A 19,068-nucleotide genomic window follows, 5' to 3' on the forward strand; every position below is an offset into this window, starting at 1 on the left:
TTGTGTGTGTGGGCTAAACAGAAATCATGCACACGAACAGCTTCTTTTGTTCTCAACCACAATCACACACAATATGGGCTGCATTTTTTTTGTTTTTTAATTATGTTTGTCTGAGATAAAAATCGACAATCACTGAGCAATGACCACGAAAGGTGGATGGAATAAAAAAAAAAAAAAACATTTTTAAGCATTTTAAAGTCCAGCATTTGTACAGCACATGCATTTTGACACAACACACGACGACGATACAGAAAAACACAATGCCATGGTGTTACATTCAGTTTAAAAATAATAATAATAATAAAAGGTCCATGTTTTCCAGCATGGAACGATCAGCCAGGATTGATTTACAAGAACATTCCACAGTTTTTACTTTTTATTTAAATAAGAATAAAAAACTTTTTTTTTTTTTTTTTTTTAGTTTCACATTGTGTTTTAAGATGATTTTTGTGAAGTTTGTGCTTGTAAAGCAAGATACAAAACAAAAGTGACCTGTTGCATCGTGCTAAATTGAGGCTCCCCGTTTGCCTTACTTGTGGGCTACACTAGCCTTGTAGCTTCAGGGCAAAACTAAAAAAAAAACTTTTGGGGATAAAAATTTTGTTTGGGATACTGATTTTATTTCTTTATGATCCAGTTGCCTATTAAACACAGCTGGGAGAAGGACAGATTTTAAATACTACTATATAGATATTTTTACTAGTAGATAATAAATAGTGCTATCAATATCTCTTATCTGTTAAACCACATTGCCATTAAATTTTCTAATCTGATCAGAAGCCATTGAATAAATCTGAAAATAAATTTCTGAAAAGAATTGTAGAAATTCTAAATTTCTTGTGTCAATAAATCCATTCAGGTCATTTTTGTATTGCATGCTTTTCTTAATATAGACACTAAAGTCATTTTAAAACACTGAAACTTTTCATTCTGAGGGGAAATTCATGGTTTTATAATGCAGTTCCTTGTAAAGAATATTGTCACACATTCAAATCTTATCACATCAATGAATCTTTTGCCATTCTTTATTTTTTTATATTTTATATTGTGTACACATTTAAGAAGAGAACAAGCCTCACTTGTTAAATTTTTCATCTTATTTTTTTTTCCTCATTTAGGGTCTAAAGGTCCGAGTGCACAACCCAATCTGATTTTTAAAACTTTGCTAGTTTGAGTAGTATGAATTAGCTATGTTACATTATATTACATAGTGTTTAATAACTGCCGATATTCGGTTGTTGTGCACTCAGAGTGTTGGACCGTTTTTATATTTATGTATGTTATGTTTTTTTGTTCGTTTTTTTTTTTTTTAGATGTTAGTTTGCTTTCGTACATACAGTCAGGGGACGTTACTAATTCTCCTGACATCTTAACATTCATTCATCTACAAAAACAGTGCTATAGGACTAAAACACAGACTGTAAAAAGGCAGCTTGATTTCATATGGCTAGATTTCATCATTTTCACCAAAAACAAAATCTCTGCACCGATAATCGTAACATGAGATACTATGGTAATCACCAAGGACTGTGATCTTAGCGTGGATGCCGTCCCCGGGGAGCAGGGTGCCTAAGTAGCCCATGTCTTTTAAAGATGTTTGCAAGGCAATCCCAAAACCCATGATAATGGTGATATTAAAGTTCTTTATGTGTCTTGTTTGACCTGCACACACTTTATATCAGTACTTGGATGGGTTCTGAGTCATAAATCTGCATTTGGATTATGTTAATATTATATTTTGGTGTTTTTACAAGTTTTAATAATTAATACTAGTTCGTTTCAGCATTATTTTATAGTACTGGGCAAAAGTCTTGAACCCCCCTTTATTTCTTTATATTTTGCTTTCAAAGAGTCAGACATTCAGGTATTTTTAATATGATTTTGGGATTAGTTCTCCAGGCTTCCTAAAGGACTGTCATGGGTGTCATTTCCAGTTCAGTCCCCGTACCCAACCAGTTTCAGAGGAATGTTTTTTGTTTTTTAACAATTATTCACGGTGACCTATGAATAATTCAAGTCATTGAGACGAACATCTAACTTAAGGCATGAACCAGTGAGAAACAGATGATGACAGATGATCAGGCGGTGATTAGCATAATGGTGATGCTGAATGCATGAGTGGGTGGAACAGATGAGAGGGGAAACGAGGTCGCTGCTGAGGTTGTTACATAAACAACCAATTTTTACATTGCATCTTTAGGCACTTTGCAGCCTGTCACAGTAAAACATCTGTTTGCCTTTTTTTTTCATTTATTTAATGTATTAATTTAATTTAATATGAAGAAGTGTGTGTGTATTGGGGGGCTCAAGACTTTTGCTCAGTGCGGTGTTTTTAAGATTAATTTTTTTTTAATTGTTGCTTTCATTACAGGCTCATTCTCAAATTGTGCTCTGTGCACTTTATGTCTACACTATACACTTTTCCTTGGACTATCTAACACCTGTATGTTTGACGATAAGTAATCAAATCTATTATTGAGCCTCCAGAGGGAAAAAATGGCCACGCAAAAATCTTTCCCACCTAATTTGTGTCTATTTTGTTGCAACAGTCAGTATGTTGTCTGCCATTTTTGAAAGCCCTCTAATTTATCTGTTCGCTTCTGCTATAAAGAGAGCACACTTCCCTTTCTATCTTGGAAATTCTAGTGCATTGTCTGCATATTAACCCTACAGAGCTCACAAAAACATCATATTTGAGACACAGCCGTTGTCTCTTTCATTCACTTTTTTTTTTTTGTCTGGCTGCCAGCAGCCTACATTCAGAAACGATTGATATTAGCCAAATAAATCAGTTTTTAAAAAGAGGATGCGTGCTTACTAAAGTCTTAGTTAAATACACAGCACAAGCATCACTGGATTATAACCCATACCGCTAATCAAACTTGGATTACTTGAATGTTTTTAACATTTTTGGCATGTAATATTTTATTTATCACCATTTATCCATATCTTCAAGTTCTGATTAAAACCCCTCTGACTGAACTGGTCATTCCAAGGCACGATTTAAAAAAAAATCCCTTTTCTACATTTTACAGGAAACAGGTGAAGACAGGTCACCCCATGTGTGCTGTGCTGCTGTGGTAGAGATTTGGTCCTCCTGTAAAACAAACAAAAATGCTGCAATATAAACTGTAGCATCCATGTGCACTACGATAATAAGATGGAACTTTATTTCTTGTGTGGAAAATTCTTTTGTCACAAACAAATATACAAATGTACTAGATATAAAACAAGCCAAAAACAAAATAGAAAACATCTGGGAGACATAATTATGCTAAGAACTTACCCGTCATGTTGTGCTTCTTCTAATGGTCTGTATCATTGGTGAACACATCTCCACATTCTGAAGTGTGTGGGAGAGAATCGGTGCGCCTGGACGGACTGCCTTCAGTAGGAAACCTGACACACCGGCAAACACAAAACTCACTTATTAACCCAATTACCTGGTCAGATCTTCTATACACCAACCCCAAACCCTCACTAAAACCCAGACACCTGACCACTAACCTCCTACAAAAACCTCATTGAAACCCAAATACCTGGCCAAATCTATTACACACCAACCCCAACCATTCACTACAACCCACACATGTGACCAGTAACCCGTACAAACCACTTTCAAACTTCATTGAAACCCAAATCCTTACTAAAACCTACACACCTGACCAATAACATTATAAAACCACTCCAAAATATTTACTGGAACTCAAACACCTCACCAGCATCACTATCGGCCAACCCCTACCATATGCTGGAACCAAAACACTTAACCAGTACTACTATGCAAAAATTCAAACACCTGACCAGCACCATTATCTGCAAACCCCTACCCTTCACTGGAACCAAAACATTCAACCCCTAACACTACCTACCAACTCCAGCCCCCTAAATACCCTCCCCTTACCTTGGCTGAAACACAAACAGTTAAGTTAAGCACACTTGACCAGTACCATTAGAGACCAATCTTAAAGCCTTATAGAAACCCAAATACCCGACTCGTATTACTACACACCAGACACTGTTATAGGTTAGGTGTGTAGTAATCTGTATCCCTCATGGATTACTACACACCTAACCTGTAACAGTGCACAACTCACCCAACCCTGACTGAAACCCAAGCACCTGACGAGTAGCACTACAAACCAACCTAAAACTTTACTGAATCTCAAACACCTGACCAGTCCTACTACATACCAACCTTAAAGCCTTACTGAAACCCAGGCAGTCAGCCAATACCACTATCAACAAACCCTAAACTTTTGCTGAAACCCAACACAAACATCAAACCGTTACATTACACCCAACCCCATAACTCTCCCTAAACCCATGTACCTGACCAGTACCACTACTCCTTCAACTGCAAACCCTTGCTGAAACCCAAACACATGACCTTCCACTTTACACACCATCCCTAAACCCTCTCTGGAACCCAGGCACCCACCTCTAACAATCCACCGTCAAGTCTTAATCCTCGTTGAAACACCTAAATACTCCAAGCATGCTGGAATTTGCTTATTTCCTCCAGCAATTTTCACAAAGCACAATATACAGCTTGTGCAAGCTAATAAAAACTCTATTTATCATTTGCGGAACATTTTCTCTTGCTAAACATTTTCCCTCACCTGCTGCGTGTGGGACTGTAGGCTCCAGCAAAGGACTTTTGGGATGTTGGGGTGATGTCTCCATCCACTTCACTCTCACTTCGCCCCAAATCTGCATTCGTGTGCCAGTTTGTTCCTCCACTAGCTGTAGAGGAGACTGCAACAGGACAAATGTAGAATAGATGATGTAACGGTGATGCAGGAAATCAGATTGCATATATGGTGTATGGCAGGGGTCCTGAATAAAAAAAAAGTCAGGTATTTATAAGCCTTAATGTTTGCTCAAATGACCAGTGTTTTGTCTCATAGCGGAGCTTTTTATTATCCCCATGGTTTTGGAAATATGAGACAAACTGGTCCTGCAGGAAGAATAAACATATATTGATCGGTCCATTCATCTTTAAAGGTTCGGTTTCATAGTCTACTTTCCTTTTTTTTTTTGGAGTAAGCCATGCCCTATGGTGCGTTCACTTCTGTTTTCTTGTAAGTTTTTAGCTGGCTGGCAGCCAGCTTATAGGTACATCACTTTCAGTTTTTTTGCACACTCTGTCTATACACGGTGATTTATTGGGTTGATTGGCTCTGTTGAGTGACTTGTACAGCCATGCCCAGCTTGATGGAAAGGTGCTAGATTACTGGTATATTAATTATTTTTATTTTGGATAGAACTGCCATTTGGCCTGGAACCAGACCGCAATTCCCCATTTAGTGATATGTTGTATTTGGGATACAGCTGACTATGTGAATATTTAGCTATTTATGTTTGGATGTGCCAGGCCATCTGTATAAGCATCAATTTCACACCTGGTGTTAGCTTGCAAACTTAGTCAGCTGTGTTCAAACACAGTTCACACTTTCTTGACTCATTAGGTATGTAATGAGGAATTTTCTGAGATTCAGTTAAAGAGATTTTCAGTGGATACACCGTTACCTGATGAATAAGAGCTGGTCCTACTGGATCTGCTAAATGGAGCTGGTAATGTTTGGTAGCCCAGATGTTGGTATCCTCGATCATATTCGTAGCCATAGACCGGCTTCCTTCCCGCAGTGTTTCGATTGTACCAGCCTCTAAGATGCTCCACCACTAACGCTTTTTGCATGGTTTTTGCCAACAGTTCATTCTTGCTTCTTGGAGGTCTCAGTGTTGCATATGGATTGTGCACCATCCCATAATTCTTGCTGCGCCCATTTCCATGGTATCCATGCGCATGATATGAGGGGTTGACATTATAGTGTCCTTCGAGTTCATTCTCGTATACGTAAGCACCATTAGCACTGGCATTAGCGTATGGCTCATAGTCAGAAGTGGCATAGCCGGGTACATAATATGCGGCAGGGCTATATGGTGTGCGTGGGTGAGTTTGTACGTGAGCATGAGTGTGTGTGTGGTGGGGCACCAGGTTTGGCATGCTGCCTGTGTTGGGTTGGTGATGGAGCGATGAAGGGATGAGATACGGAGGAGTGGAAGGACAAGGAGGGCCAAAATCGGCACTGGACACACTTGTGCACGACGAACAATCATCCAGGATCTCACTGCTGTTGCTACGGCGACCTGGAAAAACGGATCTCTCCGAACTGGAATAACAAAGGAAATGGGACTGAGACTCCAAACTTCCACTGCGATGTCGGAATGCGTGGCCTGGACCGTCAGACCTGCCAGTTTAATAAAAAAATTATTCAGAAAACTTGCTTTTAAATGGAAATTAGCTGCTTAAGTCACAAATTTCACAATGCTTCAGTACCCCAGCTGGCTGCTGCTGTAGGCGTTACGGGTCAGGGCAAGGGTCTGTGCAACGTTTTGGAGCTCCGCCTGCCTGCGAGGGACGGTTTTATAGGGACTGCTGCTGGCTGAGGAGGCATCGTGAGAGGTGTAATACAAACCAGGCTGACCATCACACTCCAGTCTTCCGGTTACAAAGAGGAGACAAAATACAGGAGACAAGATCATAAATAGAGGACATATTAATAAAAGGATGACATCATATTGAGGACACACACACACCTGCTGAGTGCAGTGTCATGGTGTGTGTCGCTCTCAGAGGATCGTCTCTGTGTATCATAGTCCAGGCTGACCGTGGGAGGAGCGTTGAGTAACGGAGAGCATTGCAGGGAGCGAGACCGCCGACGCTGACTAGCATCATCTACGCACGCATACACACATGACAGAAGACATTTCAAGATATTTCTATTATACAGTTATATTGTACTTTTTCTAACAATTTGCCAGTAAAAAAAAGAAAAAAATTCCTGCTTAAATACAAAACATAACAAGTCTACTATTTAATTGAACAGGTGTTATATTTAATAAGATGTTAAGCAATATTTAGTAAAACTGTGTAATAACTCGCTAACTTAATTTGTGCTTACGGTGTAGGTATATAGCTGCTAAACAGTATGCTAGTATTAAAATTATACAGCATTTTGTTATGTGACTAGTAAAAATGTTTTAGTGCAAATATTTAGCAATTTGCTATATCAGAAAAAAAACCTGTGGTCAACAAAACAATTAAAGTAACACCTTTGCAGCAGTTACTTAAAATTACAGCAGTGGCTGGTCTGAATGTTTGTAACAGAAAAGCATGATTTAGCAAAATATTTTGAACTGAATGTTGCAGAAATTTGTCAGCTAACAGTTGATATTTTTCCTCCCAAAAAAACAAAATCTGTAAATATGTTATTAAGGATAAAAATTTATGTGGCTGTATTTTTTTTTATGTCTTTTTAAATGAATATCTGTGAGACAATTTTCTGAATGTTTTACATTGCTAGAGAGACTAGAGACACTGCTGAATTTGTAGCAGAAATGTTTTGCTAGCTCCTTAGGAATAGTTGATAAATCTGTCGTGTAAGACTTATCTTAGATGCTTAAGAAAACGCAAAAATAACATACATTTTGAGTTAAGTATAATTGAAATATGTCAAGAATGCTTAGCAGACTGCTAAAATGCTAGCAAAAATGTTTAGCAAACTAATGAGGTAAATGCTTTTCCTTATAAAATAAACACAAGCTGTAAAAATGCGAGCAAGGCTCACAAAGTTCGTCACCAAAACATGAGCAAGGATTTTCAACAAATTATCTGTGAAAAAAAATGTTTACCAGGCTGCTAACATAAACAATGTTAGCATGAGAAAACGCTAAAATGCTTATACTGCTAAATTCAATGTGCTGAAATGTTTTGCTAGCTGCTTAGAAAAATTGGAAAGATGTTGAATTTAGTTGAATGCTTAAAGTTCTTTTTGTGTGTTTATCTTTAACAAACCTAGCAACATAGCACACATCTTAAACTGAATGTAACAGGAATAGGTCAAAGATGTTCAGCAGACTGTTGAAAATGCTAGCAGGAATGTTTAGCAAATTGCTGAGGTAAATATTTTTCCCCCCCTACACACAAGTTGTGTATGTAAAATGTAAGCAAGCCTTACTTTATGTGGCAGAAAAATGAGCTTACATAAGTATCTGTGAGGAAAATGTTTAACTGAATGCTAATTTTAACCATGAAAATAGTTCACGCTGCTAAAGTGAAGTGAAATGTGATAAATCTTATGTTTAAAGCTAAAATGTTTCGATTTAGCTGCTTTGATAACTATAATGCTACTGAAATGACAGGTTTTTAGCTTTATTTTCTCACATACTTTCATCCAAAGGGATGCTGTCAGAAAGGGAGCTGCATTCTGACTGACCCAGTTCTTCTGTAAAAAAACAAAAAAAAGAAAAGAAAGATATTAGGTGTGTGAGCGCGCGCGTGTGTGTGTGTGTGTGTGTGAGCCTTAAGGTTACAGATGAACTGTTAATTGTACCCACTCTTAATAATAATAAAACTTTTGCAATTAAGACCAGTGCTACTTTTGATCCCTTTTAGCTTGTACTTTACTTTCTGGACACCTTTCTAAACATACCTGCAATGATCCGCGAGGCTCTCTGAGTGGGTCTCTTGCCCTTCTTTACACGGTAACGGTTCATCTCATCCTCGATTTCCTGAAGTTTCTGCATGGCATCCAGGCAATTCCTCCTCCTCTTCTTCTTCACCGTTTTGCCGATGTCGTGTTCTGAAGCTAGCTTTTTCGCTGCTTCTACGATCTTCCTCTGTAGAGCAAAACGACTCTCCAGGTTCCTCAGGTATGGATCCTGCGTAAAACAGATATTTACAGACATCTACAGTACTGTACATTAAGCCCCCTCTCATTTCTTAAAATTTTGTTTCCTAAGAGCCAGCTGTTGGCTAAACACCTGAATATTAAAATCTGTCAATAATCTTAATTGAAAAAGATATAAAAGTCCAACTTACTTAAAATTGCTGTATTTTAAGCAGAGTTTAAATTTTCGTTCTTATAATCAATTTTACAATAATCAAACAAATTATGTTAATGATAAAAGTTAATCAGATGAATTACATCAAATTCAGATTCAGACTAAAAATGTAATTTGATTTAAATAAACATCAACATTTTGGGGGAAAAATCTTTATATTAAATCATATATAAATACTTAATAGTGAACATTTTACAAATTTCTCAACTCTGTTAAAAATTAATCAACTTTATTTTTGTTTTAAAGTCTTATATACAAATTCATATTATGGACTAAAAAACAACATTTAAATCAACTTCAAAATAGATTCACTATATTTAAATCCAAATAAAAACCAATTCTAAGTTATCAGAAAATAACAGGAAAGCAAAAAAAAAAAAAAAACTTAGCAAATACTTACAAAGGAGGTTTTATAAAAATCATAGCACCAACCTCGTTATACGGGAAAAGTTCGTCCAGTTTGAAAGATGTTCCAATTCTTCTCCTGATGCCAGGAGGTTTCTCACCTGCACCCATCGGGTACTCTTTAGGGAGCTTACCAGTCAGCTCCTGAACAAAACATCACAATACATTACATGTGAAAACATATAGTAGCAATTATATATTCTAAAAAAATATATATCTCAAATCAGTATTTAAATTCTTTCCACAATGTATAAAAAATAATTAAAGAAAATAAGAAGTATAGTGTATGTAACATTAAAAATAAAAGAGAAGTATTCTTACAGCTTCCCTAAGGCATATCTCCTTCAGCTCGGCCATTTTGTGGCTCAGTACGGCTTGAATTTCTTTCTCTTTTACCCTTAATTCAGCCAGCTTCTCTCTTTTCTGCTCATCGTTCATCTCAGAGTCTGCAGAACCTGTTAATGATTTTAGGGAAAATACAGTAATCACAAGTATAATTTAATATGCATATTGTACTTAATTAGACTTAATTATTGTAGATAAGTAAGAAAAAAGGAAACTAAGAAAACTGTTAAATATTGATTGTAGTAAGAAACTAAATGATGAGCAAATCTAAGTATCGTTGATACTGAAATGTTTTGTGATATAATAATGTAGCCGTAATATTACAAAAATAGTGTAAGATGGAAGTGCATAGTTAATATTTTTGCACAACTTTATTAACATTCATGTTTTCTAAATATTAATTACAATACTAATCCTGCTATGTATTAATTTTTGTGTACTATATTAAAAGAAACAGACAGTAAACTATTCATTAACAGGTAAACTGAAATAAATTTGTACCCACCAGTTGAGACAAGGCTCCCATTACTGGCCATGATGAGCTGGTTTTTGGTCCCTACATTAAGTTTAGTGGTTTTTGCAGCTCCATTTTCAGTCAGATCCACAGCAATGTCTCCTAAACTTCTTGCCGCGGTCATTTTAGCCTGTTGAGGAAGACGTGAAAAACTCTCCTGAAAACCTATAAAGACCTACTGTACCTACCTACCATAACCTTTTAGTTCTTCTCATTAATCATTCACTGTATAATTAAATAATTGTTTTATTTTTTTTGCAAATGAATATACTTTTATGTGTGTATACTGTATATATATATCCAATTCAAATTAAAATATTAAACAACTATATAAGTACAGGTTACATAGAAATAAATCAGACTGTAGATATAAATGTGACAATGTGTTTCTTGCAAATTTGCACCTGTTGACATTTTAAAAGAAGACTATCACGTGTTTCCTTACGCACCATTGGAGCACCACACGATTGATGTGAGAGTGCAGAGTGTCTCCCATCCTGCTCCTCTGAGAGGACTCAGCCAATCAATTCATTCCAAGCCCCCGGCTATGGGAGGCTACCTCATCACCCAGGGAATTGAACTAGCGATCTCCGGATGATAGGGCGGGCACTTTACCACTCGGGGGCATTTTCACTTATTCTTTTTGATGATAACTTTAGTCAGACACAGTACACTGAGTAAATCGGGACAGAATCAAGATGGAAGATTCAGCACTACTGCCGGCTCACTTCGTGTTACGTGTGTGTATGCCTGTGTGTCCAGCCATATCACTGACCTTGCTCTGTTTCCGATCAAGGTAGAACTGATGCTGACTGATGGCCATCACCCAGATGGTTTTGATCAAAGAGTGATTAGCATACCACGTATAGATCACTAAGCCCGTCTGTCCAAATGTGCGCTTAGTCACTGCTCGCCTGCAAACACACACATTTCATTTGCACGGTTTAAATCCAACTTTTAAGCCACATGCACTATTTAGTCAGTAGCTGTGGGGGCAAAGTTCAGTCTTTCAACAATTCCATATAAGTGTCTGTATTATAGCTGAGTTTGTATTGAATGGGTTTTCTGCTTTGCTTTTTCATTTATTGTAGGGAAATTAAAAACATTAAAAAAAAAAACTTTGTCCATAGTAATTACAAAGCCAGTTGGGAAAAACTGTTTGTTCAGTTTGTCATTTCCTGGAAAACCATAAAAAATCCTGATGACTAAGCCTGCACTCAGCGTGTGCACATAAACATAAATTCTGCCCTTGAAATGTGTCTGGATTCCCTCCAAAACAAACGTGTATATTTTTTATGGTTTAGTGAAAAAATCCTCCACAGTTGAAAACGAGATGACAGAACACATAAGATAAATGTAGGGTTTGTGCAAGAAATTGTTTCTTCTGTCGATTTTCAAGTCATGCCCTGTCTACATTTCGATGCTTTATATAAATATATAGTAAAGCTCCTTAGGACAAACTTGTTTGCTCAGCTTCCAAATGCACCGTGCCATTACATCTGTTCTTATAAGACCAAAGTAAAATATCTACTTGAGTAAAGAGGACCTTATTAATCTTAAGCTGATTGTCAGAATGATAATTGAAATCTTAATGTCTAATAAAAATGGGAAAAAAATAGATCAGACAATTTTTTTATTAGTTTAAAAAAAGTCTGAGTTTCAGTACTACTTTATAGCTGTTTCCATGGCAACAATAAAAGTCAGACCAGACAGTAAGACATATCGAAATTTCTTCCAACTCTTCACAAACTATACATGCACTTTTCAAAAGGTAGTCCTATTGAATGCACTTTATGGCAAATAAGTAAAGTCTTACTGGAGGATTGTGACTAGGGTTGCTAACTGGAGAAGTCTCGCAACCTTGAACTTTACAGATTATATTTCCATCTATTCATTCATCAGACATTACCACTGAGAGACATTACCACTCAGGTTTTCAACTTTTGGCAACCCACTCATGTACTTCGGGAGATCTGGAAATGCCAATAAGTCTTTAGTGTTTGTCTTTGCACAGTGCAAAAAACCCAAATAGCTGGTGTAAACCCACCAACCACAGGGAGAATGTGAAAACTCCATGCACACTGACAGGAGGCAATGTTCCAGCTCCCAACCCTGGAGGTGTGAGATGACAGTGCTAACTACTAAGCCACCTTGCTGCCAGGTTTTATTTTTATTTTCATGACCATCCATAAATATTCTTCAAAGTTTTATTTTAAGAAGCTAAACATATATTAGTTTACTATGCATGGGAGAATTTAAAGATTGTTACTATTAGATAAGATTGACTCTTTGATGTTTTGATGAGAAATTTCCGCCAAGGGGTCGCCACAGCGGTGGCGATCCACACACACCTAGGCACAGGTTTTATGCCAGATTCCCTACCTGACACAACCTTCCCATTTTTCTAACCGTTCCTGGGACCAGCACTGCATAAATATTAGTCTAAAAAAATATTAATCTCCCCATGGAGGTAAAACAGCAGATTATGGAACTAACATTACAGATATCAATAATATTTAAGTAACTTAGTTTTGACTAATTAATTAGTTTGATTAGTTAAAACTGTTACAGTTATCTTTGATGACATCACTGAAAAAACAACATTCAACTTGTCACACATCCTAAATGACATTTTCAGATATCTGTAATAAAGTTTTGACTAGACAGAATAAAAATTAAAGTTGGTCTTCATGCTGCTCAGGTATAAACACTATGCCTTCCGTAGTGAGTTTATTCTTCAGGTTGAATAGCAGGCTGCTCCTGCCTACAGCAAGCCCTGCATCCTACTTGCCATAACTTGTGACAGGGTTTTGCCTATTTCAAGATATCTAATTTCATTTTGACTTGGCAGAATGAAAGCTGAAGATATCGCCAGTTTGAGATATCTCAATTCAAAAGTCAGTACAATATATCTACAACTTAAACATAGATATTTAATACTAAATTAGGACTCATAATTCCAGTTTGAGATATTGTCAAGTCAATTTCAGTTCAAGACATTTATAACGTTGTTTTGACTAGTTAATGCACAATTTCCGATACCTAAAAAGACTTGATATACACACTACAGTTCAAAAGTTTTAGATCACTTTCTAACTCCATGATGGTTCCTGATTTTTATTTCTTTCTACATTGTAAAGGAATGCTGAAGGCATCCAAGAAAATGCATTAATCTCCTTTGAACAGTTGAGAACATATTGAGATGTGTCTGCTACTTCTGCTCTGTAAAGACTTCTTAACGCCTCTAATCTGAGGTGCTGGTTGTTAATTGGTCATTTTTCAGGCTGATAACTCTAAATGAACTTCTCGTCTGTGGCAGAGGTAGGTTTTGGTCTCGCCCTCCTGGGACGGCCTTCATGAGAGCCAGTTTCATTATGGTGCTTGACGGTTTTTGCAAATGCACTCGACAATACTGTTCTTGCAAGAACTATTACAGAAAGGCTGACCTCTGTGTCTTAAAATAACAACTAACTGTTGTTTTTCTTGTTGTTACGTAATTACCTAATTCCATATGTGTTATTTTATGGTTTTGAAATTTCCAGTATTGTTGTAGAATGTAGAAAATAAATCACTAAATAAAAAAAAAACAAAAAAAAAAAATTGCAAGTGTTCTAAAACTTTTGAATGGTAGTGCATGTTTAACTTATGGATATGACGGATAGTCATAATTTACCTGCAAATATCCACAATTCATGTTGTGCATATCTAAAATTTACTTAAAAATATCTGCGTGAAGAAATGCCCTAAACACCTAATAGAAAAAGTTGACATCATTGGTTTTTGGAAGACTGACGTTGTGGATATCTGAATTGACAGTTGGGATGGGAGAAAAGTCTTCAGTTTTTTTTTTATTAGGAAGATTTGAATTACAGATATCTGTAAAACATATCCAGACCAGCCATTAAATGTCATAGGTGCCTTATTGGTATACTCAAAACAAATCTTTGCTATCAGCTGTTCCCTAAAGCTCCAGGTTGCAACGTTTATAATTACTGCTATATTATATTATATTGTTCTATTTTTATTAGATTAGATTAGATATCATTTTGAAAAGCCCACTTTTACTTGAACTGGCTTCAGTGAAATGACATCATTTTGTCTCCTGTGATTGTCCACCCCCATGTTCTCACTCTTGCCTGTCAGAGTGACGCTCGCCATCATGTGCAAGTTCAAGGTCGTGTATGTGGAATTGGGTGAATAGCATTGTCCTCTGAGTCTCTTACACTCCCCTGTGACTTAGCATGAGCAACATTTTGAAAGGATCCAGTTGACTGGCTTCACACGTCTCAGAGGAAGTATTCTTAGCTTCCGTCCCAGGCAGAAATGTCTCAGTTATGCCAGGATTTGTGCCGCGTACCATCGAGGTATTAGACTCTCATATTCATGTTTCAACTAGTGAACAGTTTTTGTTCCGATATGATCCTGATACCAGACAGGATATTGCAATGCCAAGGTCTTGACCCGCTGACTAACATACAGATACATTCCAATGGCATCAATTAGCATTTTATGAACACACACACACACACAATTTTGACCATTAAGTAGACAAATAGAGCTAAATTCTGACCTGTGGGGATCGTTCACCTCTACAGCAAACTTCTTCTCTCTGAAGTATAGATTCTCCAACTGCTTCCACTGGAATAACTAGGGAAAAGAAGAGACAATGTGTGTATAAGTGTGTGTATGTGTGTGTGTGTGGTCATATGGTAGCAATGTTTAACTGTATAACTCATCTCTCTCCAGGTGCATTTTTGTTCCCGAGTTAAGTGAGTCACTCTGTCTGTCTGAGCCGAGCTGAAGACTGTCTCAGTCATTATTAATATATGTATAAACAGTTTAAAATATCACTATCATGACGTGCAGAAATATCTAGATAGCGGACTCACACAGGTATGACGTAGTGCACACAGTTGATGTCTAAACAATGTTAATGTCTTTTCATTCAAAGTTATTAAAGCGTTGATGCCTTCTAAACAATGGGTAACAAAAAAGTGTCTGGGGTCATCACGGGTGTCTCAATGACTTGTAATGAAGAATGTTTAGAGCAAAGCAGAACGGCGCACTTCAGAATGTCCACTATCTAGATTTTGGGTATCCACTGAACCGAAACTAAAAAATATAACGCGAGCTACATTTCTAACTACAGTCCCTAAACATCTGGACACCTCTGGGCATTGGGAATTTTACATATTATGTTATAATGTGTATATTAACATTATTTCCCTATAACAGTTTGATACTTCTTGTCTAAGGTGTGATGAAGCTGAGATACGTTTATCATCCCAACCTGGATTAGTTTTCCATAACTTGAAGTGTTTCAGTCCTGTTCTGCTACAGATGTTTGAACCAATGATTTAAGTCTATTAAAAAAACTATTCATAAAAGGATAACACGTCTTATATAATGTTTTGGAACGTCAGCTTAGCACCTCTTATCTCTTAAGCTATATTATATAGTTTTCCATTCACTTCTGTTTTTCTGATTTGTGAGGTTTGTAAGACAAAAACCTCGGTGATGTTAACCGTAAAACGCAAACTCTCCAATCTTGACGACTTCGTCGTGTCTAAAAAGTTACAGCTTCACCTTGGACACAGCTGTGTACTTGTACATTCTGGCATATAATGAATGATTTTGTGTAGCGGTTGTACATAGTATGAATCTAAATTCAATTTGAATGGATCCTTAAAAAAAAACTTGGGTATCAAAGTCTCCAAAATAAACACGATTTCCTTTTCTTTTAACCCTTTCGACACTCTTTAACCACTGGCCTGCAAATTCTCACATACTGGTACCTCACTCTCAGGACTTGTGATGAAATTTTAGCTGAATGAAGGAGTGAAACTGACTGACATTTACAGAAGTACAGTACGGTGATGAGACTCTTAGCCGCACTAAAACATTCGAATGGTGAACGATTTAAAGAATGGAGCACATTGCAGTCATTCCCCATAAGGTGATCCTTGAAAATCGACAGCTAACTTATGATTACGCATCTGTCTGTGGGAACTGTACACACATTCATTCACCAACACTACATGTACTTTACAGGAACTCGGCTGGGAGTTATTGCCACATCCCCCGTACAGCCCTGACCTCGCTCCAACACAACTCCACATGGGCCATTAGAGGAGTTCCTGGGAGGTCAGTGATTCAGACATGAAGCAAGCAGTCTGATCATGGCTCCTGCGTACTGAGAAAACTTTTTAGGTTAATGGTATCCGAGCACTAGTGAATATGCTATACATTGTATTATAGTATTATATACGTAGTATTAAGTTGAAAATCTAGAAATGATAAATTGTGGAACTATCACCAACATGTGATTTGCAGTTGCACTAGTCAGAGCTAAAATAATAGAAAATGAATCTACTGAATAATCGGTTGCAATAGTTCAGCTGCAGCGTCATTATGAATGCCTCATAATGTAGAATACAAATACTATGTAGAATTTCCTATACTGTATTGTGTGCAAATATTTATATATAAATGTACAATATACAATTCGAGTTATACTGTATATGAGACTTATTATGGATACATATGGATATTATGTGACCTAGTCTATGAAAACCCAGTTAACGTCTAAAATCATGTGTAGAATGGTTTAATGCAGAAAACAGTGAATCACAAAAGATGACTTTAGCTGCGTTTTCATAGACTAGGTCACATATATTTTAACAGGACTATTCCTTTAAGCCATAATACCATCTAGTTTAAAGTTTATACATATATATATCCTTTATACACACACACGCACACACATATAGTTAGAGTTAGTAATACATTTAAACAGCATGAGTATTATTATTAGTAGTACACGTCTCATGATTAAGATCGAGAATGATCTTTGCCTATGCTATTATTTCTATAATAAATTACACACAGCAAAACTTTTGCTTTGAATATTTGTAGCTTTAAACAATTCTGTTGTAAATATTTTTTTAAGCTGATAATGTTAAGTCTTAGTATAGCTAACGACACGAATAAACAGAGCTTACTTATTTAATTTGTCATATTCCAAAAGTAAATGCAAAATCCATCACGTTGAACGCCGCTTTGGACGCTGCTGTGCTGCTGTGCTGTTTGTCCTTAGCATGTCTTGTCAGGTTTGATGAAACCCTAAAGGCACACAGAGCCAGACCTGCCTCCAAATACTTCTCTCTCTCTCTCTCTCTCTCTCTCTCTCTTTTTCTCTGCATTGTCTGATTTAGTCTTGCATCAGTATCAGACTTTACATGTAAGCTCAATTACCTGGCATAATTTGACACGTACAGTAGTTTGCATACATACTTTCAGTATTAAGTAACAAAAGTTTGACTTTTTTAAAATTCTAAATTCTAAATTACAATTTACATTACTGTCTAATGTTAGTGTCACGTAAATACAACAAGTGACACTAACATTAGAAAGTAATGTAACTTGTAATTAAAAATGAGCAGCATGGACAACTGGTCGCTAAATGTTCTCACTGACAATGTTCTGTAACAGCTACAAACTGACCAGACTCGCTTTATCTTCTTTCTTACAGTATGTTAATTAGACAGAAAAAACATTGTATTTAAACTTATTTCTTCAGGAGTATTTTTCAGTTTTATAAAATGTATTGTTTGTTACAAAGTTACAAGATGTCTGACACTGACACTGGAGACTCCTTCTTTCATTGTAACTAAACATCTGTTTAGACAAACCTTCATCACATCAAGAACTACTTTTTTGTGAAATGTTTCTTTAATTTTATTTTTTATATACAGTATGTGGGGTGTTTAACATGCAAGTGCCTGGGAATGAGCTGTTTCCTAATCATCTGGGATTTGAACACACAACCTTCTGATCTACAGCTCAAACTGATTAAACTCAAACTAGAAGCAGAGTGAGCTGCCTGAGAGAGTCGTAGCGGCTCACTGGTTAAGGCTTCACTTTGCAAATCGGAAGGTTGTGTGTTCAAATCCCAGCGCTGCCACATTGCCATGACAGGGTCCATTTGTTCCACCCATTTGCCAATTTAAGGATTAACTGGGGTTAGGCAGAATAATCTCCTGCCAAGATGGTGGCGACCAGAGTTGAGCTTTAAAACCACTCTTCAGGAAACCTATCCAGGGTTTCAACCTCTTGTCTATGACTTGGACCCGGGCCACAGCCTTGAGAGCATCATATGTCAGCCACTAGTCCACCAGGAAACCAGTAGGGTGTTAATAATAGGGAAATATTTGTGTTGATTGATTGTATTTCAGGACAATGTTTACTTGGCTGTTTTAGTGATAAATAGTGTTTTCTAACAGCAATGCTGATGGAAACAATATGACTAAAGTTAGAACTATAAATGGATAAAACAAATGACACCATGTTGTACTTTAATAATGTAAACTATGCGTTCTGTTGGCAGATTGCCTCGACATAAACAGAATAACCCCTGCAGGGTGTATGGGAGAATAAATCTTCACTATGCTAATGACTTCACACTACAGCTGATTTCTTTTAACCAGCTATATTTCTTTAAAGTATTTTTTTTTAATTATAGTAATTTATAGTATTTAAATATATATTTTGCCTCTAGCGTCTTCTGGAAACTCCCGGCCAGTAGGTGGTGGTATTGCACGAACTGCCCGTAAACTCGAAGAGAGAAAATGATGTGATAGTCTCGCAAAATGCGAGTTTGTGCAAAACATGCAAACGGTTGGTATTTACTTTGTAAAGGCTGTCGTATTTTATGAAATAAATTGTCAATTTAACCTATTTTAATTCGTTTGTAAACCTAAATATATGATTCAAAAAGTGTGAATTGATACTGATTTAATAACTCATCCATTGATTAGATTTTGAATGAGTCAACCAACAAAAGACTGATTCAATTGCATAATGGATGAAGTCACACAGTTCTACTTCACACTACC

At 36.7% G+C, this 19,068-nt stretch overlaps 1 protein-coding gene across 2 annotated transcripts in view; it reads right to left on the reverse strand.

The window, feature by feature from the left end:
• Window positions 1-74: 74 nt before the first annotated feature.
• The window catches only part of frmd4bb (FERM domain containing 4Bb), a 43,090-nt gene continuing 24,096 nt past the window's right edge, over window positions 75-19,068 (reverse strand). Inside the window, exons 12-24 of one of the 2 annotated variants that reach the window (XM_053482199.1) lie at window positions 14,745-14,821; window positions 10,950-11,088; window positions 10,166-10,304; window positions 9,637-9,770; window positions 9,343-9,459; window positions 8,499-8,727; window positions 8,235-8,291; window positions 6,604-6,742; window positions 6,344-6,505; window positions 5,533-6,254; window positions 4,623-4,758; window positions 3,287-3,399; window positions 75-3,097 (exon numbers count right to left, since the gene is read on the reverse strand). In XM_053482199.1, the coding sequence (XP_053338174.1) occupies window positions 3,306-3,399; window positions 4,623-4,758; window positions 5,533-6,254; window positions 6,344-6,505; window positions 6,604-6,742; window positions 8,235-8,291; window positions 8,499-8,727; window positions 9,343-9,459; window positions 9,637-9,770; window positions 10,166-10,304; window positions 10,950-11,088; window positions 14,745-14,821 (2,145 nt within the window). In that variant the 3' untranslated portion in view covers window positions 75-3,097; window positions 3,287-3,305. The remainder of the gene's footprint in view (window positions 3,098-3,286; window positions 3,400-4,622; window positions 4,759-5,532; window positions 6,255-6,343; window positions 6,506-6,603; window positions 6,743-8,234; window positions 8,292-8,498; window positions 8,728-9,342; window positions 9,460-9,636; window positions 9,771-10,165; window positions 10,305-10,949; window positions 11,089-14,744; window positions 14,822-19,068) is intronic. The other variant, XM_053482200.1, reaches the window with a different exon arrangement.

The sequence above is a fragment of the Clarias gariepinus genome, chromosome 22, assembly GCF_024256425.1.
Source record: "Clarias gariepinus isolate MV-2021 ecotype Netherlands chromosome 22, CGAR_prim_01v2, whole genome shotgun sequence".
NCBI classification, from domain to species: domain Eukaryota; kingdom Metazoa; phylum Chordata; class Actinopteri; order Siluriformes; family Clariidae; genus Clarias; species Clarias gariepinus.